The sequence below is a fragment of the Blennius ocellaris genome, assembly GCF_963422515.1.
Source record: "Blennius ocellaris genome assembly, chromosome: 5".
Lineage (NCBI taxonomy): Eukaryota > Metazoa > Chordata > Actinopteri > Blenniiformes > Blenniidae > Blennius > Blennius ocellaris.
In genome coordinates this window covers 10,901,525-10,924,991 of record NC_137654.1, presented here as the reverse complement: position 1 = coordinate 10,924,991, position 23,467 = coordinate 10,901,525, and the positions used below count along the sequence as shown (strand labels likewise).

The following is a 23,467-nucleotide window of genomic DNA, read 5'->3' as shown; positions in this document are numbered from 1 at the left end:
GCAGTGCGTTGGACAGTGGCTCAAGACGCGACGTGCTGCAATGCGATGATCACACTCGGATAACTTCCACACACGGTGCGCCGGGACACCCCGGTGTCCATCCTTGCATTGCGTCAGCTCTCTCGCCTGCAACGTGGAAGTTGAGGACCAGCACCGACTGGCATTGTGCCGCCGGAGCGCACCTTAGTGCACTTCGCTTCAGGTGATCAAACTAAAATATCAACATGAATCCATAAATGATTGGATTATTATTCAAATTGACAGGAAATTAAAACAGACTGAATCATTTGCAAAACAAATTCTTATGACAGAAACAGGATACTCGAAAAGATGAGATAAATTATTTTATCGATAGGGAAGCAAATTCAAATTTTCCAGAATTTATACAACAATCATAATATAGTGTATTGAAATATTTTTGATTAAACACTATTGCAGCTTTCTACAAGCAGATATGGGACACAACTGAAGTTAAACATACTGAGACAAAACAACCAATATATTTACCACTATTTTAAAACTATTTGAAACTGATGAAAGCAGTAGAGCAACAAGCACAGAAAATATGGCTGAAATAGTGAAGTGAACTCTAAGTTACCTCACTTTTTTTTCAGTTTATCACACATAGACTGTTTTGGGAACATACTGTATGTTGCATGTGTTGTTTCTTTTCCACATGTCATAACAAATCAAATATGTTGACATCAATGTATTTTATTTCTTACTTTATGAGATGAAAATGAAATGAAAGAAGAACATAAATACATATTTATTTGACTGTACTTTAGAGTGATTAGAATTGATAATTGGTCATGTTATCAAAATACTTTTTCTTCAGTATCAGTCCTATTTATGGCCCACATCTCTGTTTGAGAGGGAACAAGTGTCCCAAGAATAGTCTTGGTCAGACCAGGTCACTCTGGGTCACTTAAGGTCAGTTTTAGATCAGTTTTATGGCTATGTTTTTGCTATATAGGGAAATGTCACACTATAAACCTTTGATACATTTGCTGGAAATGCCATTTTATGTTTTTACTAAAAGTGGTAGAAGGATTACTGATGTATGTATGTAAGATACTGACATTTACTGCTGGCAGCTACTGGCTGATTGTTTTGGTGTAATTCTGAATGAGACCTTGGAAGAATTGCTGTGTGTTTCTCTGGGGTTGGAAGATGATAATTAAACACTTTGGGAGGAAGTACCACAGAAGGAAAGAGTAGAGACTGGAGAGGACTGCCAAAGCATTCAGAGTCTGGATGTACGCCCCATTGTAAAGTAGGTACACTGTGGCAAAAGTGATCCATGTGAGGATGAGCAGGAGCAGGCAGAAGGTGATTGATTTGGCCTCATTGTAGTTCTTTGGGAGGTCCTTCCCCATGTAGGAGAAAATGAAGCAAAGGCAACACAGGGATAAAAGGAAAATCACAGAACTGGATGCTGCTTTCAAATTAATGTCACAACCAAGAATTATTTTGTCTCTGTACCAAAATGTTTCATTGAAGGGTTTGGGAGGATCAATAGAGTATCCAATAAGAAGTAAGAGTGCCTGAATGGTAAAAGCCACACTGATGACCAGCCACTGTCCGTGATATTTCATCCACCAGCTGTAAAGCTTTGGCAACTTGGCTGCTATCTTAAAAATACAAACAATCTGAAAAGAGCGCACAACAAAACAAGCCAGACAAACAGTGTAGAACAACAGAAATGGTAAAAACCTCAAGATACAGGAAGCGACTGTTGGCTGACCAAAATAAAAGAACACACTGACACTAGAAAGCGTGAGACAGATTAAAATGAGGAAGCACATGGGTCCTCCAGCAGATCTGACCACAGGTGTATTGTAGTTGATAGCAAAGAGAACAGACACAGCCAGACTGAGTCCCACCAAGGCCCAGGCAGCAACCATGATGACTACAGCTCCAGTGTCTGTGAACGCTACGAACTCCACCACCCGCTGGTTGCATGACGTGCTTCCCTCTGTGGACCATTCAGCCTCAGTGCAGGAGACACAAGTGTAGGGATCCTCTGTTTCACAACACAGAGAAACACTGTCAGTGAAGATGTGGAACTTTAATAAGTTACATGTGCAGTGATTTTATTGAAGCTCGTATGAGTGGAGTCAATTACCTGAGTGATAAACCATCTCCGCATTTAATGAAATCTAAAAACAGTCTAAAGTAGCTCTCAGCATATCCATGTTTTATTACATCTTTTATTGATATCTTGTTGTGTAACACTTCACCTGTTATGTTGATAAAAGTCCCATTTTGGCAGATTTCACAACTGAAGCAGCATTTGTGGACTCCTTCTGGTTTTTTCTTGTATCCTACGGGACACTCCTGGGAACAAACTGAAGTCGGAACCTGTTAGACACAATCATTCAGGACAGAAGGACTTCAGATTAGGTTTAAGTATGGGTTGAGGTAAAAAAATGTACACTCTGACATTTTTGGAAACATTTGTTTTTATAGCTTTGTTGTAAAGCCCTTTGGGTACCACTGGGTTATTGTATAGGGCTGTATAAATAAAATGTGATTGATTGACTGATCGATCGATTGATTGATTGATTGATTGATTGATTGAAAAACCTATATATAGGTTATACATATGGACAGAGGTGACTGGTCATTAGGGGCAGGAGAGGCTGAGCAGATTTCACAACTGAAGCAGCATTTGTGGACTCCTTCTGGTTTTTTCTTGTATCCTACGGGACACTCCTGGGAACAAACTGAAGTCGGAACCTGTTAGACACAATCATTCAGGACAGAAGGACTTCAGATTAGGTTTAGGTATAGGTTGAGGTAAAGGATTTTACACTCTGACATTTGTGGAAACAAAAACCTATATATAGGTTATACATATATACAGAGGTGACTGGTCACTAGGGGCAGGAGAGGCTGAGCCCCACCTGGTGTCATCAGAAAAGGACTGCATGCAAAGTATGCTATTAATACTTTAAGATTGTCTACAATATTTTCCTGTCTGTGAGTAAAACCTGCTCTTATATAGCACATAATTACAGTGTGAGGACAGTGCTCCTCTTCCTGCTTCAGGCTGTGTTTTCTCCTGATCCACACCGATGGTGCATGAGTGGGGCGAGCCTCTCTCTCACCATGCAGTGTGTATTGCATGCAGTAAAGTGTAAGTGCGCATGCTCAGATTGTGCCTCCACTCATTCAGTTCACGTGATTTTGATGCCCAGTGGGGTTTGAAGCCCGAAGCCCCACTATCAACATTTAGATGCTCAGAGCTGATTGGCCGGCGCTGATTGAGGCACTGCTTCACAGAACTGGAGCGAGTCATCACAAGTACCTTGTCAGGGTCTGTCTGTGTCGTGTGTGTAAAGTCGACATCTCTACTCTGTGTTCACTCTACGCCTCTGTCACTTGCTCTTCCTGTGTACTCCTCCTCTGTGTGTGCTGTGCAATCTGCTTGATTTGTCTCACTTGTGACTTCCCTCTTCTCATGTATTTAAATCTCACTCCATGTCTTTGTGCTCGATCGTCGCTGTTGTTTTTTCTTCATGACCCCAGCCCATTCCCTGTGTTCTTTGTGTTTTGGATTCAACCGTGTACCGACCCCTGCCTGGACTTGGACTACCTCTCTGATCGCCAGATGTAAAATAGTTTGCCCTGACTGTTCAATAAAAACCTGCAAATGCCAATTTGTTGTTCGAGTCTGTTTCTGGGTTGTCCTCGGACCTTGACACTTGTCAGCAGCTGAAGCTAACAAACGGTTAAGACTAATGAGGTCAATTATTTAGGAATATGTGTTTGAAACTCTTACTTTAGCAGAGAAAATTCAGATAAGTAGTCGCAAACTGTGTGATGCATGGTTGAGTGGCTGAGCTGCCATCTTAGAAACATCATGACATAGTTTGAACTCTGTCATTATTATAATTTTTTTTTTTATTTTCTTTGGGGGATCGGCTATCTCCAAGGTTCAACATTTTTATGGGATCAATGCCTATATGGTTGTGAAAAAGTTGTGGTTTATAAGTTATGCACCCACTTTACTTTGGAATTCAGTAGTGTCACTAGACCTGAAATTAAATCTTGTCCCCAAGTATTTACATCTAGAAACACCACTGTGTGGGGATTAAAAAAAAAAAATATATATATATATATATATATATATAAAGAGGATTGCGTTGTCTGCCGCGGGCATGACAACGCAAATGTGGCTTTAGTCAGTCACCCTTAAGGCTCCTCCATGCTTTCCACATTGCACATCTTCAGACCGTGCACGTTCCACGACATAATGTAAGAATCCCAAAAATATTTCCACTTCTGCTGCCCGGCATTCTCCACTTTTACTAAAGTAGTTTATGCTTAATTTCAGGGGTTCTGAGCTACCTAGCTCTTTATTTGCTTTTAAATTGCGACTGTTTAGACTAGGAGGGGGGGAAGATCTCCAAACACAAGCGCCTAGTAAGCACTGGTGCATGCGCAGTTGTCATGCACTGGTTGCACGGTCACAAAATTTTGTGCTGGGCATGATCATCTGCAGAGGGGTTGGAGCGGACCCAAGCGCACAGGGGCAGATTTTCACGATTTTGACGTCACGCGTACTCTGCGCACACGTGGAAGCAGAAAGCATGAAGGGACCTTTACACACAGTTGAGCACACATGGGATACACATCAAACCTGCAAATGCCAATTTGTTGTTCGAGTCTGTTTCTGGGTTGTCCTCGGACCTTGACACTTGTCAGCAGCTGAAGCTAACAAACGGTTAAGACTAATTAGGTCAATTATTTAGGAATACGAGTTTGAAACTCTTACTTTAGCAGAGAAAATTCAGATAAGTAGTCGCAAACTGTGTGATGCATCGTTGAGTGGCTGAGCTGTCGTCTTAGAAACATCATGACATAGTTTGAACTCTGTCATTATTATAATTTTTTTTTTTATTTTCTTTGGGGGATCGGCTATCTCCAAGGTTCAACATTTTTATGGGATCAATGCCTATATGGTTGTGAAAAAGTTGTGGTTTATAAGTTATGCACCCACTTTACTTTGGAATTCAGTAGTGTCACTAGACCTGAAATTAAATCTTGTCCCCAAGTATTTACATCTAGAAACACCACTGTGTGTGTGTGTTTGTGTGTGTGTGTAAAATGTGTGATTGGCGTTTGCCGATCAATGTCTTTCATGGCTGATCACAATAAACCCCGCCCCCTTTCCTTCACATTGCGCAGGCACATGGTTAGTTTTCAAGGCTCAGATGGTCATTAACGCAGCTCACGCTTGGCAACACTTGTCCTCATGAGCATGACAGTCAGAAGGCTCAGCAAATAACCAGGAAAATCACTGAATTCATGGGACTAGATGACCAGCCTCTCTCAGTGGTGAAAAACACCGGGTTCCACCAACTCTCATGTGGAGCCCCGCTTCGTGCTGCCAGAACGTAAATATTACACTGACGTAGCCCTGCCAGAGCTCCACACAGTGTACTGTCACATTGAACGTCTCCTTAAAGAAGGTCTCTCATCCTCTAAGTTTCATGAGTGATATATGGAGCTCGGACATCAGTCCTGTGTCAATGCTAAGTTTAACAGCTCACTGGATTGATGCAGATTTAGACACTTCTTGTGTAAATTATAAGAAAGGTGAGCATTAAGTTGTTTTTTTTCTTTGACCTTATTTGAGATATATGGCGTTGCGATATATGGCTTTTTATTTATTAGATTTTTTTGCACTATTTAGCCTGAGAGCCTTCATAGTTTCAATCTGTTAAAGATTACGTTACTGATAGCAGATAATCTGAAGTGTTTTTCAGTTGTTTTTTGTAAGGTTTTCGTATTATACATATAGATAGATAGATAGATAGATAGATAGATAGATAGATAGATAGATAGATAGATAGATAGATAGATAGAGCTATAGAAGATTGCTTTGTCTGCCGCGGGTATGACAAAGCAAATGTGGCTTTAGTCAGTCATCCTTAAGGCTCCTCTATGCTTTCCACATTGCACATCTTCAGACCATGCACGTTCCACAACATAACGTAAGAATCCCAAAAATATTTCCACTTCTGCTTCCCGGCATTCTCCATTAGTAGTTTATGCTTAATTTCAGGGGTTCTGAGCTGCCTGGCTCTATATTTGCTTTTAAATTGCGATTGTTTAGACCAGTCTTTTTCAACCACTGTGCCGCAGCACACTGGTGTTCCGCGAGATATATTCAGGTGTGCCGTGGGAAAGTATCCAATTTCACATTTTTTTTAAAAAATCATTTGCTCTCACAGCCGCTGTCAGCTGTGAGAACAGTGTGTGCAGAGTAATCATGGATAAATACTCTTCGCCAATCGATGGTAGCACATAAATTTGCTGGTGAAATCGAAACTTAACAGACATCAGTCTCGTTAATATCCACCACCTGCAGCTGCTTCCATCTTGTATCAAAGTGCTGTGTCAGTCACAGTGATGGAGAAGTTTTTGAAAAGGAAAAATGCTAATCAGGATATCAGCTCTGTGTTCGTCCAAACAGGCCCAGGTTTCACACTGAGGGACTAAAAATAAAAAAAAAAGAAATTGGGAAATTCTTTGTTTCTCTATTTATTTGATTCCTGTTGATAAAACTTTGATGAGAATTACTTTATGTTGTTAATATAGGCTACAGAGTTTCACATTTTAACATTTTCGGGTGGTGGTGTGCCTTGAGATTTTTCCAAACAAAAAAGTGTGCCTTGGCTCAAAACGGTTGAAAAACACTGGTTTAGACTATAAGAGGGGAGAATCTCCAAACACAAGCGCTCAGCAAGCGCTGGCGCATGTGCAGTTGTCATGCACTGGTTGCGCGGTCACAAAATCTGGTGCTGTATATGATCAACTGCAGAGAGGGGTTGGAGCGGACCCAAGCGCACAGGGAAGCAGAAAGCATGGAGGGATCTTTACACACATTTGAGCACACATGGGATAACAAAATAAAATACTGTCATTGATAAGTCTGGCAATTTAAATTGGAGAAGAAAAAAACCTTACTTTTCCATTTCCGTGCCATTGAATTTCACTGCTGTTGATGACGAATTGGAAGGGTGGGTAAAATTCATTATAGCCAACCTCCTGCACATCACCATTGTGGTTCCAATAAACTATTAAGTATGATCCATAGTTGGGGTCACCATTCTCATCAAACTCTATAGTTTGATTTAAAATTGTAAAGTTGGACTTTTTCAGCTCTGCTAGGACCTGAGGAAAGTGGAAATAACAGTTACATTGGAGTGAACATCAAGGGCTTCTTCATTAAACGTTCTGCTCAGGCCACAAGGTCACAGAAAGTTTTATTTTGTTTGAATAGCCATTTCATAGTAACTGATCTGCAATGCTGTCAATCATTCCTTCCTTAAAATTTCTTTATGATTACTCTGTATTGGTAAGATATGCAGGGCCTTCTAACGTGCCGCTTCACTGGTTGTAAAGGACCTGTATAAGATGTTGAAGGGAGCAGAATATTTCATAAACAAACCAGCCACAAAACAAAGCGGGTGTGTTTAAAATGATTCCAACACCCTGGGCATGATCAGATTGGTTCATGAATTTTACATTTGGCGAGTGCAGGGTCAGCAACCCACAGCTCCAGAGCCATCCCTCTGCTCCTGCTCCTTGAGCCTCGGTCCCACTGCCGAACGTTCCAGAGTGTGGCAGCACAGGGCAGGTCGGGACAGTACGGCAAGGCAAAGCACACCCAGACACAACTCCCAGCAAGTTCTGGGAAACGGGTCCAAATAGCTCTTTGTGTGTTGAAAGTTGCCGACCCCTGAGCGAGTGGAAGGCCCACATTTTGTATTTACTGCATCATCCGAATTCACTTCAGTTTGAACTAAGATGAAATGTTTTTAGATTTTAAGAATTTAAAACATGGCCATGTTTCACCTGCTCAAATGAATAAACCTCCTATGGTGCTGACATTAACCCTTCAATCTTGTATCATTGATTGGATCAACGTGTAGGTCCATTCCAGTGAAACCACAATGTCATTAGCTTCAGGATTCTAGAACTATATCTGTTCCAGTCGTATGAAGGATTTTTTAATGTTAACATAAACCAACACAAATGGTCCAAATGAAAAAAGTTTCATGCTTACCATGTGTGGGTACACTGTAATATTGTCATTACATCTGCCAGCTCCACATTGTAATGTGTTGTGTAAGGCGTGGGCGATGGAGTACACAGCAGCATAAACAGGAAAAGAGAAAGTTGGGTCTGCATCAATGATATCTGCAGCACTCAACTCACTGCAGTTGAAAACTTGATTGCAAAACTTCTCCTGTTCTGCATTTTCACAAAGGGCAGCCGCTTTGGCAGAATGGACAAAATCACTGAAACCAGGTATTGTCTTTGCAGGTGCAGCAACCCCGATCACAGTCCCAATATTCCTGATTCCTTTTTTCTTCAGAATATTTCTGTTTAAGGACCATGTATCCAGTGCCATCCACACCTTGTTGGTGACATTGTGTTGAATTGCTGACTCAATAAGATCTTCTGCAATCCATTCAATAGCAAAAACAATTATGACATGCACCCTCAGAGTGTCGATCTGTTTGAATATTTGTCGGTAATTTGTTTGATGATCAAGGCCTTTGGTATATGCCAGGCAGATGTCAGTGTCTTCAATTTTCCTTATGAACAATTCTTGACCATCAATGCCAAAATCATTATCATCGTAGAGAAAAGCTACCCAGTGCCACCTGAAGTTCTTCAAAGTCTTGACAATAATTTCAACGAGATCTTTGTTGGTATACACTGTTCGTAAGAAAGATGGATAGGTTTTCTTTTGTGAAAACACAGTGCTGGATGCAGTATAGCTGACCTGGTGAAAGGAACAGAATTTATAATTTACACTGGCAATACTTTATCAAATATCAAGATACAAGCCGAAAAATGACTTTAATGAACAAGAGAAAAGAATTGGTAAATTTACCATTGGAATGAGATCCATCATGACAAGTGGAGCGACAACCATCGTCTTACTACTTGTGTAACTACCAATCACAGCCATCACTTTAGACAAATTCTTGTGTGAGTCCCCCAAAGGCTTAATCAAACCATTCACTGACAGGAGGTTGAGTATGCTTGGAATGCTATACCTCTCTGAACACTGGTCAAACAGGATGTAGCCAATGGATATATTTGGCAGGAGGCTGGTAGAGTTGTTGATTTCCTCCACAGCAAATCTCATCACCTGAAACCTCTGATAACTCGACAGAATAAAAGGCTGACTGAGGACAGAGAAAGAAAGGGGGGGAAACAGTACATTTTGAACAACAATAAAAACATGTAAAAATAGAACTTTCACTCGGAAATGTGATGACCTTTACTAAAATGACTCATCTGTCTATTTGTTTCTACCTGTACATCCTACCACTGCTAAAAATATTTGCACACTGAGGCTGTTCCGTGTCAAAGTAAGCCCATCTTTGTTGAGATGATCTATAGATTTATTCATGTCGGTCAATTCAAGTGCAATGATGGTTGAGGTGTGGTCGATTCTGATAGTTGTATTTTCTTGTCTGATGTAAATCAAGGCATTTTCACCTGTGATAATGTTTTTCATCAAATTCTCTCTAAATTCATTAAAAAAAATAATTTGCTAAGCACCAAGCATACTGTCATAGTATTTTAGATATAAACCACATTTAAATATTAACAGATGTGATGGACTTTGGTGAATTTGTTAAAAGCTTAAATGAAGGCATGGGACTCACCTGGTGCAATCGATGGCCTCTGGTCTATCAAGATGAAGAGGAGAGTCGGTGTGATGAATATCAAAAAGCCCACCGAGCAAATAATCTCCATCCAGCTGAAACTCTGAGGGTGGAACAATGTTTTGGGCTACACTATGCAGTAGAGTTCCCAACAGGCATAGAAAACCCCAAATCTGCTGCATTGTTGCCTTAAGTGTGTTTTGTTTGTTTGTTTGAAAGCATCGACTGACCTGATCACAACTGCCAGCTGCCAGCTACTGCCAGCTTTAATGTTTGGTGGACAAACCACAAATCTCTATGCAAATGTGATCTGAACTTGCTTGATAGAGACTTGTCCAGGGAATTTGACTGCATCTGTCCTGACTCCTTGTGGTAGGCTTGAGTTTTCAACAAAGATAAGGACTTGTTTTAGCAAGATAATCAAACAAAAAGCATGTCATTTTTTGGTCAAGTAAAAGCCATCTGTGGTTTTGTTATGGAAGATTTTTTTTACCCCAAAATGTATTCAAGTGGCTTCATGTATGTAATTACTGAGGAAAAACAAGCATAAGAGACAAAATATGCATCATTGTGGCAGGTCTTGTATATACTGGGGTGCAATATGAGGAGATTTGTCTCTGCTTTGAATAAGATAGTATATATTGGGGATGGCAAAGGTCTCAGTGCTGATTTTCTATCGCTGCATACCGACATACAAATAGTCAGACGTCCATCCATCCATTCTTTCCTGCTGAGCCCATATGGGGTTGTGGTAGCAGCACAAAGAGCAAAGACGCCCAGGTATCCCTGTGCCCCACAACTTCCTCCAACTCTTCTGGGGGGACTGTCAAGATGCTCCCAGACCAGGACTCTCCAAAGCCTGATAAACCTCAAAAGGGAGACAACCAGGGAGCATGCTAATCAGATGGATCACCTCAAATGGCTCCTCTCAATGTGGAGGAGTGGCTTCACCAATTTGAAACTGTCCCTGATGGCCTGAGCCCTTCCTGGACTGTGGTCTTGTCATGGCAGAAAGACTTGCATGGTCTGGTGAACTTCAGAGCTATGCTGTCCAGAATACATTCTCCTGGTAAGGTCACTCAAGACCAATGGGTCTAGAGTAAAGGCGCCGAAACATGTCCAAATCTCACTCGTGCAAATAGAACACAAAAATATTGTTTACCCTACTCGAATGAGGGTCACAGGGACACATCTCTGGAGCCAGTCCCAGGGTTGGTGTTCGCCGACAGGCACCTGGTGACCATGTAGCCCACGTGTCCTGGTCGGGCACAGCATGAACAAGCAAAGTGGGAAGGCTCCGTGGACCCACTACCCACAAACTTCAACATGGGGGACTGATTGTGGCATTTCTCATGCAGTGTAAAAGAGTGGGGAGATATAGGGTTTTGTAGGCCTCTGCAACAGAAATGGTCAGAGAAGTTTTAACAAATTCACTTAATTTGTAAAAGATGGCAGCTCCAACAAAATAATAATAATACTCATGGGCAAGTTAGTTTTATGTCTTGAAGAGGCCTACATTGGCATCCAGCCACAGAGATAGACAAATAGGACAGCAAGAGCAAAACATATATACATGTTCCTTGCTCTGTGGTAGTGAGAGCATCCAATAACAATATACATGGCGGATTTACTGGACTCCTTTAATGCACTGTACAATAAAGTCAAATCAAAGAAGTGGTACCATTGGCATGTCTTCACCATATTGCTCCCAATCACATCAAATTGCCTCGGTGAATGCAGTGTGAGAGTGAGTGGTGGTGGTGGTCGGACGGGACGATGGCACAGTTTGGTAGCCTTGCTTCCGTAAGTCTGCCCCAGGGCAGCTGTGGCTACATATACTGTATAGTTGACCACCTTTGAGTACAGAGTGAATGAATAATGTATGCATTATTATTATTATTATTATTATTATTATTATTATTATTATTATTATTATTATTATTATTATTATTATTATTATTAATAATAATAAAAGTGAGATTTTGCCACTCTTTGTATTTGACATTTCATTGAATCAAACATTAATTTCCATTCTCTTCTGAGGGATTTAAATGTCTGGGTATTTTTGTTGACAGTAACCTTGAAAATCCTTTCAAACTTATAATCATGTTTACACGACAGCATTTGATGTGACAACACCTAATCCGTTAAAAAAAGGGAGTGTGTTTACACTGCAGCAGCGGACACAGAGAGAACGATGTAGTTAGTATGCCAGGCCATGAGGGCACTTTTGCTTGATTTTGTAATGAAACCACACAGATGTGTGCAGAGGACAATATGCTATAAACAGGAAGAAAGTGGAGAGTACCCGACATCCGTATGGACTGATGAGGCATCAAATGCCACCAGGGGTGAGTCTCAACTATAAAACTACTGATATGGACGATAAAACTAGAATACGGACCGTGACTAATACCACTATGGGTCACCATGTTTGCTTACAAGGAATGGAAGGGAACGGGAGGGGGAGAGATGCACATGTGCAGTAACAGGCGCTGTAGCCTCCATCAATCTCTGCAGGAGTGATTAGTGGCCATGAAAGAAACTTTGCACCTTGAGAGCTGGTAAATAAACTTTGCTGATACAGTGGATCCGCACACTGGTGCCGTGTAAAGGAACCCATTAAAAGTGAAGAAAGTTTTACAGATACACTAGTAATCGTTGTCGTGTAAACGAGCATTATTCTCATCAGCTTACAGCAGAAAGTAGTTGAAGACTTTAAAAAAAGTGAATGAAACTCCGTTTCCCCAACACCAGAGTTCCGGAACCTGCCAGTGTGTGTTGACACGGAGTTGCAGTGCGTTGGGCAGTGGCTCAAGACGCAACGTGGAAGTTGAGGACCAGCACCGACTGGCTTTGTGCCGCTGGAGCGCACTTTAGTGCACTTCGCTTTTGGTGATCAAACTAAAATATCAACATGAATCCATAAATGCTACGATAGTATTATTATTATGACAGGAAATAAATACAGAATGAATTATATGCAAAACAAATTCTTATGACAGAAGCAGCATACTTAAAAAGATGAGATTGATTCTTTTATTGATATAAAAGGAAATTCAAATTTTCTGCTGTTCATACAACAATCTGTTGGAACTCGTACCCGTGTTCTCCTGAATTCCTGTGTGTTCGTTTGATCCGGGAGAGGCAGAAAGAGAGCGTTAATTTCTTCAATAATGTATTTAATAATCACACAAACAAGAGATTAGAAAAATGCATATCAGATTATACAATGCTACAAAATTCCATATATCAGAGATTACATAATACGAGCTCGGACCGTTCTTCCTTGCAGACCCAAGTATATAGGCTGGGTCTACAGTGAAGAAGGGCCCCGCTGTAATGCGTGGTTCATATTTATACATTTTGCATATGACACCTCACCCTCACATTGGTCAGTTCCTCGTGATGTATGCGTTGCTATGGTGAAGTTGCTATTCCTTTGTCTCCAAAACTGCTTTAAACTGGTTCTTCTCAGAGCTTGATGCTCCGTGAGACCAAAGTGACCTCTGACCTCTTATCTGTTCCAACCTTCCCTTCAACCATATTTTTGCAACGTGGAGTGCTGAGGAGACATGCCAACCAACTTGGAATGTCCCTGAACATGAATTTATAGCTTTGTTTTTCCCAACTTTAGCAGTGGGAGGAATCCCAGCTGTGTAGGAAGATGAGTGAATACAATGTGTTCAGTTGTCCCACAGAAATCAAATGTTTAACTTGTATATTCCTTCAAATCACAATATGGTGTATAGAAATATTTTTGTAAATATAACAATGATTAAACACTATTGCAGATTTCTACAAGCAGATATGGGACACAACTGAAGTTAAACATACTGAGACAAAACAACCAATATATTTACCACTGTTTTAAAACTATTTGAAACTGATGAAAGCAGTAGAGCAACAAGCACAGAAAATATGGCTGAAATAGTGAAGTGAACTCCAAGTTACCTCAATTTATTATCAGTTTATTGCACACAGACTGTGTTGGGAACATTCTGTATGTTGAATGTGTTGTTTCTTTTCCACATGTCATAACAAATCAAATGCATTGACACAAATTTGTTTTATTTCTTACTTTATGAGATGAAAATGAAATGAGTGAAGAATTTAAATAAATATTTCTTTGACTGTACTTTAGAGTGATTACAATTGATAATTGGTCATGTGATCAAAATACTTTTTCTTCAGGATCAGTCCTATTTATGGCCCACATCTCTGTTTGACAGGGTACAAGTGTCCCAAAAATAGTCTTGGTCAGACCAGGTCACTCTGGGTCACTTAAGGTCAGTTTTAGATCAGTTTTATGGCTATGTTTTTGCTATATAGGGGAATGTCACACTATAAACCTTTGATACATTTGCTGGAAATGCCATATTATGTTTTTACTAAAAGTGGTAGAAGGATTACTGATGTATGTATGTAAGATACTGACATATTTACTGCTGGCAGCTACTGGCTGATTGTTTTGGTATAATTCTGAATAAGACCTTGGAAGAATTGCTGTGTGTTTCTCTGGGGTTGGAAGATGATAATTAAACACTTTGGGAGGAAGTACCACAGAAGGAAAGAGTAGAGACTGCAGAGGACTGCCAAAGCATTCAGAGTCTGGATGTACGCCCCATTGTATAGTAGGTACACTGTGGCAAAGGCGATCCATGTGAGGATGAGCAGGAGCAGGCAGAAGGTGATTGATTTGGCCTCATTGTAGTTCTTTGGGAGGTCCTTCCCCATGTAGGAGAAAATGAAGCAAAGACAACACAGGGATAAAAGGAAAATCACAGAACTGGATGCGGCTTTCAAATTAATGTCACAACCAAGAATTATTTTATCTCTGTACCAAAATGTGTCATTGAAGGGTTTGGGAGGATCAATAGAGTATCCAATAAGAAGTAAGACTGCCTGAATGGTAAAAGCCACACTGATGACCAGCCACTGTCCGTGATATTTCATCCACCAGCTGTAAAGCTTTGGCAACTTGGCTGCTATCTTAAAAATACAAACAATCTGAAATGAGCGCACAACAAAACAAGCCAGACAAACAGTGTAGAACAACACAAATGGTAAAAACCTCAAGATACAGGAAGCTACTGTTGGCTGACCAAAATAAAAGTACACACTGACACTAGAAAGCGTGAGACAGATTAAAATGAGGAAGCACATGGGTCCTCCAGCAGATCTGACCACAGGTGTATTGTAGTTGATAGCAAAGAGAACAGACACAGCCAGACTGAGTCCCACCAAGGCCCAGGCAGCAACCATGATGACTACAGCTCCAGTGTCTGTGAACGCTACGAACTCCACCACCCGCTGGTTGCATGACGTGCTTCCCTCTGTGGACCATTCAGCATCAGCGCAGGAGACACAAGTGTAGGGATCCTCTGTTTCACAACACAGAGAAACACTGTCAGTGAAGATGTGGAACTTTAATAAGTTACATGTGCAGTGATTTTATTGAAGCTCGTATGAGTGGAGTCAATTACCTGAGTGATAAACCATCTCTGCCTTTAATGAAATCTAACAACGGTCTAAAATAGCTCTCAGCATATCCATGTTTTATTACATCTTTTATTGATATCTTGTTGTGTAACACTTCACCTGTTATGTTGATAAAAGTCCCATTTTGGCAGATTTCACAACTGAAGCAGCATTTGTGGACTCCTTCTGGTTTTTTCTTGTATCCTACAGGACACTCCTGGGAGCAAACTGAAGTCGGAGCCTGTCAGACAAAATCATTCAGGACAGAAGGACTTCAGATTAGGTTTAAGTATAGGTTGAGGTAAAAGATTTTACACTCTGACATTTGTGGAAACAAAAACCTTTATATAGGTTATACATATATACAGAGGTGACTGGTCACTAGGGGCAGGAGAGGCTGAGCCCCACCTGGTGTCATCAGAAAAGGACTGCATGCAAAGTATGCTATTAATACTTTAAGATTGTCTACAATATTTTCCTGTCTGTGAGTAAAACCTGCTCTTATATAGCACATAATTACAGTGTGAGGACAGTGCTCCTCTTCCTGCTTCAGGCTGTGTTTTCTCCTGATCCACACCGATGGTGCATGAGTGGGGCGAGCCTCTCTCTCACCATGCAGTGTGTATTGCATGCAGTAAAGTGTAAGTGCACATGCTCAGATTGTGCCTCCACTCATTCAGTTCACGTGATTTTGATGCCCAGTGGGGTTTGAAGCCCGAAGCCCCACTATCAACATTTAGATGCTCAGAGCTGATTGGCCGGCGCTGATTGAGGCACTGCTTCACAGAACTGGAGCGAGTCGTCACAAGTACCTTGTCAGGGTCTGTGTAAAGTCGACGTCTCTACTCTGTGTTCACTCTACGCCTCTGTCACTTGCTCTTCCTGTGTACTCCTCCTCTGTGTGTGCTGTGCAATCTGCTTGATTTGTCTCACCTGTGACTTCCCTCTTCTCATGTATTTAAATCTCACTCCATGTCTTTGTGCTCGATCGTCACTGTTGTTTTTTCTTCATGACCCCAGCCCATTCCCTGTGTTCTTTGTGTCTTGGATTCAACCGTGTACCGACCCCTGCCTGGACTTGGACTACCTCTCTGATCGCCAGATGTAAACTAGTTTGCCCTCATTGTTCAATAAAAACCTGCAAATGCCAATTTGTTGTTCGAGTCTGTTTCTGGGTTGTCCTCGGACCTTGACACTTGTCAGCAGCTGAAGCTAACAAACGGTTAAGAATAATTAGGTCAATTATTTAGGAATATGTGTTTGAAACTCTTACTTTAGCAGAAAAAATTAAGGTAACTAGTCGCAAACTGTGTGATGTATGGTTGAGTGGCTGAGCTGCCATCTTAGAAACATCATGACATAGTTTGAACTCTGTCATTATTTATTAAATTTTTTTTTTTTTTGGGTGGGGGGGTGGGGGGGGGGGGTCGGCTATCTCCAAGGTTCAACATTTTTATGGGATCAATGCCTATATGGTTGTAAAGTTGTGGTTTAAAGGTTATGCACCCACTTTACTTTGGAATTCAGTAGTGTCACTCGACCTGAAATGAAATCTTGCCCCCAAATATTTACATCTAGTAACGTCACTGTGTGTGTTTGTGTGTTTGTGTTTGTGTTTGTGTGTGTGTGTGTGTAAAATATGTGATTGGCGTTTGCTGATCAATGCCATTCATGGCTGATCACAATAAACCCCGCCCCCTTTCCTTCACATTGTGCAAGCACACGGTTGCAAACAACAATAATGTCGGCCGTGTGAACCTTTTTTAACATCTGTTTCAGTGATGTAAAGTAATCCTGCAACGAAAAAATACCTGGCGGGGGGGGGGAGCATGTGAAAAGGCTTCAACACAACAAACTTGATCCGACATTTGAAGAACAAACACTTGAAAGAGTACGGTTAGTTTTGGAGGCTCACGACAACAGTCAGATGGTCATTAACGCAACTCACGCTTGGCAACACTTGTCCTCATGAGCATGACAGTCAGAAGGCTCAGCAAATAACCAGGAAAATCATTGAATTCATGGGACTAGATGACCAGCCTCTCTCAGTGGTGGAAAACACCGGGTTCCACCAACTCTCATGTGGAGCCCCGCTTCGTGCTGCCAGAACATAAATATTACACTGACGTAGCCCTGCCAGAGCTCCACACAGTGTACTGTCACATTGAACGTCTCCTTAAAGAAGGTCTCTCATCCTCTACGTTTCATGAGTGATATATGGAGCTCGGACATCAGTCCTGTGTCAATGCTGAGTTTAACAGCTCACTGGATTGATACAGATTTAGACACTTCTTGTGTAAATTATAAGAAAGGTGAGCATTAAGTTGCTTTTTTTTCTTTGACATTATTTGAGATATATGGTGTTTATTAGATTTTTTTTTGCACTATTTAGCCTAAAAGCCTCAATAGTTTTAATCTGTTAAAGATTACGTTACTGATAGCAGATAATCTGAAGCGTTTTTCAGTTGTTTTTTGGAAGGTTTTCGTATTATATATATATAGATAGATCTATAGATATTGATATAGATAAAGAGGATTGCTCTGTCTGCTACAGGTATGACAAAGCAAATGTGGCTTTAGTCCATCCATCCATCCATCCATTGGCTACCGCTTTATCCGGGGCCGGGTCGCGGAGGCAGCAGTCCAAGCAGAGTTGCCCAGACTTCCCTCGCCCCAGACACTTCCTCCAGCTCCTCCGGTGGCACCCCAAGGCGTTCCCAGGCCAGCCGAGAGACATAGTCTCTCCAGCGTGTCCTGGGTCTGCCCCGAGGCCTCCTACCGGAGGGACATGCCCGGAACACCTCCCTAGGGAGGCGTCCGGGGGGCATCCGAAATAGATGCCCGAGCCACCTCAGCTGGCTCCTCTCGATGTGGAGGAGCAGCGGCTCTACTCCGAGCTCCTCCCTGGTGACTGAGCTCCTCACCCTATCTCTAAGGGTGCGCCCAGCCACCCTACGGAGGAAGCTCATTTCAGCCGCTTGTATCCGGGATCTCGTTCTTTCGGTCATGACCCATAGTTCATGACCATAGGTGAGGGTAGGAACGAAGATCGACCGGTAAATCGAGAGCTTCGCTTTTTGGCTCAGCTCCTTCTTCACCACGACGGACCGGTACAACGTCCGCATAACTGCAGACGCTGCACCGATCCGCCTGTCGATCTCACGCTCCATCTTTCCCCCACTCGTGAACAAGACCCCAAGATACTTAAACTCCTCCACTTGGGACAAGGGCACTCCACCGACCTGGAGGGGGCAAGCCACCTTTTTCCGGTCGAGAACCATGGCCTCGGATTTAGAGGTGCTGATCTTCATCCCAGCTGCTTCACACTCGGCTGCGAACCGTGTCAGTGCACGCTGAAGGTCCAGGCTTGATGGGGCCAACAGAACCACATCATCCGCAAATAGCAGAGATGAGATTCTGTGGTCCCCAAACCGGACCCCCTCCGGCCCCCGGCTGTGCCTAGAAATTCTGTCCATATATATGATGAACAGAACCGGTGATAAAGGACACCCCTGCCGGAGGCCAACGTGCACAGGGAACAGGTCCGACTTACTGCCGGCAATGCGAACCAGACTCCTGCTCCGGGAATACAAGGACCGAACAGCCCTCAACAAGGGACCCCGGACTCCGTACTCCCGGAGCACCCCCCACAGGACATCTCGGGGGACGCGGTCGAACGCCTTCTCCAGATCCACAAAACACATGTGGACTGGTTGGGCGAACTCCCACGAACCCTCAAGCACCTGGTGGAGGGTATAGAGCTGGTCCAGTGTTCCACGACCAGGACGAAAACCGCATTGTTCCTCTTGGATCCGAGGTTCGACTAACGGCCGGACCCTCCTCTCCAGTACCCTGGAATAGACTTTCCCGGGGAGGCTGAGGAGTGTGATCCCTCTGTAGTTGGAACACACCCTCCGATCCCCCTTCTTAAAGAGAGGGACCACCACCCCGGTCTGCCAGTCCAGAGGTACTGTCCCCGCCCGCCACGCGATGTTGCAGAGACGAGTCAACCACGACAGTCCCTGCACATCCAGAGACTTAAGGAACTCTGGGCGAATCTCATCCACTCCCGGTGCCTTGCCACCGAGGAGCTTCACAACAACCTCGGTGACTTCAGCTTGGGAAATGGACGAGTCCACCTCTGAGAACCCAGTCTCTGCTTCCTCGATGGAAGACGTGGTGGCGGGATTGAGGAGGTCCTCGAAGTATTCCTTCCACCGCCCGACAATATCCCCAGTTGAGGTCAACAGCTCCCCACTTCCACTGTAAACAGTGTTGGTGGAGAACTGCTTCCCCCGCCTGAGGCGCCGGACGGTTTGCCAGAATTTCCTCGAGGCCGACCGAAAGTCCTCCTCCATGGCCTCTCCGAACTCCTCCCAGACCCGAGTTTTTGCCTCCACCACAGCCCGGGCTGCAGCTCGCTTGGCCTGCCGGTACCTGTCGATTGCCTCGGGAGTCCTATGAGCTAACAGTGCCCGGTAGGACTCCTTCTTCAGCTTGACGGCATCCCTTACTTCCGGTGTCCACCACCGGGTTCGGGGATTGCCGCCACGACAGGCGCCAGAGACCCTGCGGCCACAGCTCCGAGCAGCAGCTTCGACAATGGAAGTGGAGAACATGGTCCACTCGGACTCAATGTCTCCAACCTCCCTCGGGATCTGTGAGAAGCTCTCCCGGAGGTGGGAGTTGAAGGCTGCGCAGACGGAGGGCTCGGCCAGATGTTCCCAGCAGACCCTCACAACACGTTTGGGCCTGCCGAGTCTATCCGGCCTCCTCCCAGTCCAGCGCATCCAACTCACCACCAGGTGGTGATCAGTTGACAGCTCTGCCCCTCTCTTTACCCGAGTGTCCAAGACACACGGCCGGAGATCAGATGACACGACCACAAAGTCTATCATTGACCTCCGGCCTAGGGTGTCCTGGTGCCATGTGCACTTATGGACACCCCTGTGCTCGAACATGGTGTTCGTTATCGTCAATCTGTGACTAGCACAGAAGTCCAATAACAGAACACCACTCGGGTTCAGATCGGGGAGGCCGTTCCTCCCAATCACCCCCTTCCAAGTCTCGCTGTCATTGCCCACGTGGGCGTTGAAGTCCCCCAGGAGAACAATGGAGTCCCCAGTTGGGGCACTATCCAGCACCCCTCCCAGGGACTCCAAGAAGGTTGGGTACTCTGAACTGCTGTTCGGTGCATAGGCCGAGACAACAGTCAGAGACCTGTCCCCTACTTGTAGGCGTAGGGACGCAACCCTCTCGTTCACCGGGGTGAACTCCAACACATGGCGGCTGAGCTGTGGGGCAATAAGCAAGCCCACTCCAGCCCGCCGCCTTACACCGCGGGCAACTCCAGAGAAGTGGAGTATCCAGCCCCTGTCGAGGAGCTGGGTTCCAGAGTCCAAGCTGTGAGTGGAGGTGAGCCCGACTATATCTAGACGGTATCTCTCAACCTCCCTCACAAGCTCGGGCTCCTTCCCCCCCAGCGAGGTCACATTCCATGTCCCAAAAGCCAGAGTCCGTGTCCGGGGATCGGGTCGTCGAGGCCCCTGCCGTCGACTGCCACCCAATCCACACTGCACCCGACCCCTACGGCAGCCTCTGTGGGTGGTGAGTCCACAGGAGGGTGAGGAGGAGGGGCCCGCGTCGTCCCTTCGGGCTGAGCCCGGCCGAGTCCCGCGGGCAAGAACGCGGCCACCAGGCGCTCGCGTGCGAGCCTCCACCCCGGGCCTGGCTCCAGGGTGTGGCCCCGGCTGCGCCAAACCGGGCGACGTCTCCGTGCTCCTCGTGTGTGTATCCATAGGGGCTTTAGTCAGTCATCCTTAAGGGTCCCATGTTCAGACCGTGCACGTTCCACAACGTAACGTAACAATCCCAAAAATATTTCCACTTCTGCTGCCCGGCATTCTCCACTTTTCCTAAAGTAGTCTATGCTGGCTCTTTATTTGCTTTTAAATTGCGATTGTTTAGGCTGCGGGGGGGGGGGGGGGGGGAGATCTCCGAACACAAGCACAAGTAAGCAAGTAAGCGCTGACGCATGTGCAGTTGTCATGCACTGGTTGCGCGGTCACAAAATTTGGTGCTGTGCATGATCAATTGTAGAGGGGTTGGAGCGGACCCAAGCACACAGGGGATGATTTTGATGATTTTCACGATATTGACGTCACGCGTACTCTGCGCACACGTGGAAGCAGAAAGCATGAAGGGACCTTTGCACACATTTGAGCACACATGGGATACCAAACTAAAATACTGTCATTAATAAGTCTGGCAATTTAAATTGGAGAAGAAAAAAACACCTTACTTTTCCATTTCTGTGCCATTGAATTTCACTGCTGTTGATGACGAATTGGAAGGGTGTGTAATTTTCAATATAGCCAACCTCCTGCACATCACCATTGTGGTTCCAATAAACTATTAAGTATGATCCATAGTTGGGGTCACCATTCTCGTCAAACTCTATAGTTTGATTTAAAATTGTAAAGTTGGACTTTTTCAGCTCTGCTAGGACCTGAGGAAAGTGGAAATAACAGTTACATTGGAGTGAACATCAAGGGCTTCTTCATTAAACGTTCTGCTCAGGTCACAAGGTCACAGAAAGTTTTATTTTGTTTGAATAGCCATTTCATAGTAACTGATCTGCAATGCTGTCAATCATTCCTTCCTTAAAATTTCTTTATGATTACTCTGTATTGGTAAGATATGCAGGGCCTTCTAATGTGTCACTTCACTGGTTGTAAAGGAACTGTATAGGGTGTTGAAGGAAGCAGAATGCTTCATAAACCCACCAGCCACAAAACAAAGCGGGTGTGTTTGAAATTATTCCAATCACCCTGGACATGATCAGATTGGTTCATGAATTTTACATTTGGCGAGTGCAGGGTCAGCAACCCACAGCTCCAGAGCCATCCCTCTGCTCCTGCTCCTTGAGCCTCGGTCCCACTGCTGAACGTTCCAGAGTGTGGCAGCACAGGGCAGGTCGGGACAGTACGGTAAGGCAAAGCACACCCAGACACAACTCCCAGCAAGTTTTAGGAAACGGGTCCAAATGGCTCTTTGAGTGTTGAAAGTTGCCGACCCCTGAGCTAGTGGAAAGCCCACATTTTGTATTTATTGCATCAGTCGAGTTCACTTCAGTTTGAACTAAGATGAAATGTCTTTAGATTTCAAGAATTTAAAACATGGCCATGTTTCACCTGCTCAGATGTATAAACCTCCTATGGTGCTGACATTAACCCTTCAATCTTGTATCATTGATTGGATCTAAGGGTAGGTCCATTCCAGTGAAACCACAATGTTATTAGCTTCAGGATTCTAGAACTATATCTGTTCCAGTCATATGAATGATTTTTTTATGTTAACATAAACCAACACAAATGGTCCAAATGAAAAAGTTTCATGCTTACCATGTGTGGGTACACTGTAATATTGTCATTACATCTGCCAGCTCCACATTGTAATGTGTTGTGTAAGGCGTGGGCGATGGAGTACACAGCAGCATAAACAGGAAAAGAGAAAGTTGGGTCTGCATCAATGATATCTGCAGCACTCAACTCGCTGCAGTTGAAAACTTGATTGCAAAACTTCTCCTGTTCTGCATTTTCACAAAGGGCAGCCGCTTTGGCAGAATGGACAAAATCACTGAAACCAGGTATTGTCTTTGCAGGTGAAGCAACCCCGATCACAGTCCCAATATTCCTGATTCCTTTTGTCTGGAGGAGTTTTCTGTTTAAGGACCATGCATCTGGTGCTATCCACACCTTGTTGGTGACATTGTGTTGTATTGCTGACTCAATAAGATCTTCTGCTATCCATTCAGTAGTAAAAACAATTATGACATGCACCCTCAGACTGTCTATCTGTTTGAATATTTGTGGGTAATCTGTTTGATGATCAAGGCCTTTGGTATATGCCAGGCAGATGTCAGTGTCTTCAATTTTCCTTATGAACAATTCTTGACCATTAATGCCAAAATCATTATCATCGTAGAGAAAAGCTACCCAGTGCCACCTGAAGTTCTTCAAAATCTTGACAATAATTTCAATGACATCTTTGTTGGTATACGCTGTTCGTAAGAAAGATGGATAGGTTTTCTTTTGTGAAAACACAGTGCTGGCTGCACTATAGCTGACCTGGTGAAAGGAACAGAATTGATCATTTACACTGGCAATACTTTATCAAATATCAAGGTACAATCCAAAAAATGACTTTAATGAACAAGAGAAAAGAATTGGTAAATTTACCATTGGAATGAGATCCATCATGACAAGTGGAGCGACAACCAT

The 23,467-nt window shown here is 43.7% G+C and overlaps 3 protein-coding genes across 3 annotated transcripts; all 3 read right to left on the bottom strand.

Moving 5' to 3' along the window:
• Window positions 1–1,097: 1,097 nt before the first annotated feature.
• LOC308130442 (taste receptor type 1 member 1-like) lies at window positions 1,098–8,962 on the bottom strand (the record flags this gene model as incomplete). The annotated part of the gene is made up of 5 exons (XM_080496843.1): window positions 1,098–2,026; window positions 2,244–2,364; window positions 6,982–7,188; window positions 8,084–8,809; window positions 8,921–8,962. 5 exons carry the CDS (start codon window positions 8,960–8,962, stop codon window positions 1,098–1,100), a joined length of 2,025 nt encoding a protein of 674 aa, XP_080352969.1.
• Window positions 8,963–14,159: 5,197 nt separating this feature from the next.
• LOC308130441 (taste receptor type 1 member 1-like) lies at window positions 14,160–16,139 on the bottom strand (the record flags this gene model as incomplete). The annotated part of the gene is made up of 3 exons (XM_080496842.1): window positions 14,160–15,088; window positions 15,306–15,426; window positions 16,119–16,139. 3 exons carry the CDS (start codon window positions 16,137–16,139, stop codon window positions 14,160–14,162), a joined length of 1,071 nt encoding a protein of 356 aa, XP_080352968.1.
• A 5,206-nt stretch (window positions 16,140–21,345) lies between these two features.
• On the bottom strand, window positions 21,346–23,467 carry LOC308130440 (taste receptor type 1 member 1-like; the record flags this gene model as incomplete). The annotated part of the gene is made up of 4 exons (XM_080496841.1): window positions 21,346–21,356; window positions 21,579–21,693; window positions 22,589–23,314; window positions 23,426–23,467. The coding sequence occupies 4 exons, from the start codon at window positions 23,465–23,467 to the stop codon at window positions 21,346–21,348; spliced, it is 894 nt and encodes a 297-aa protein (XP_080352967.1).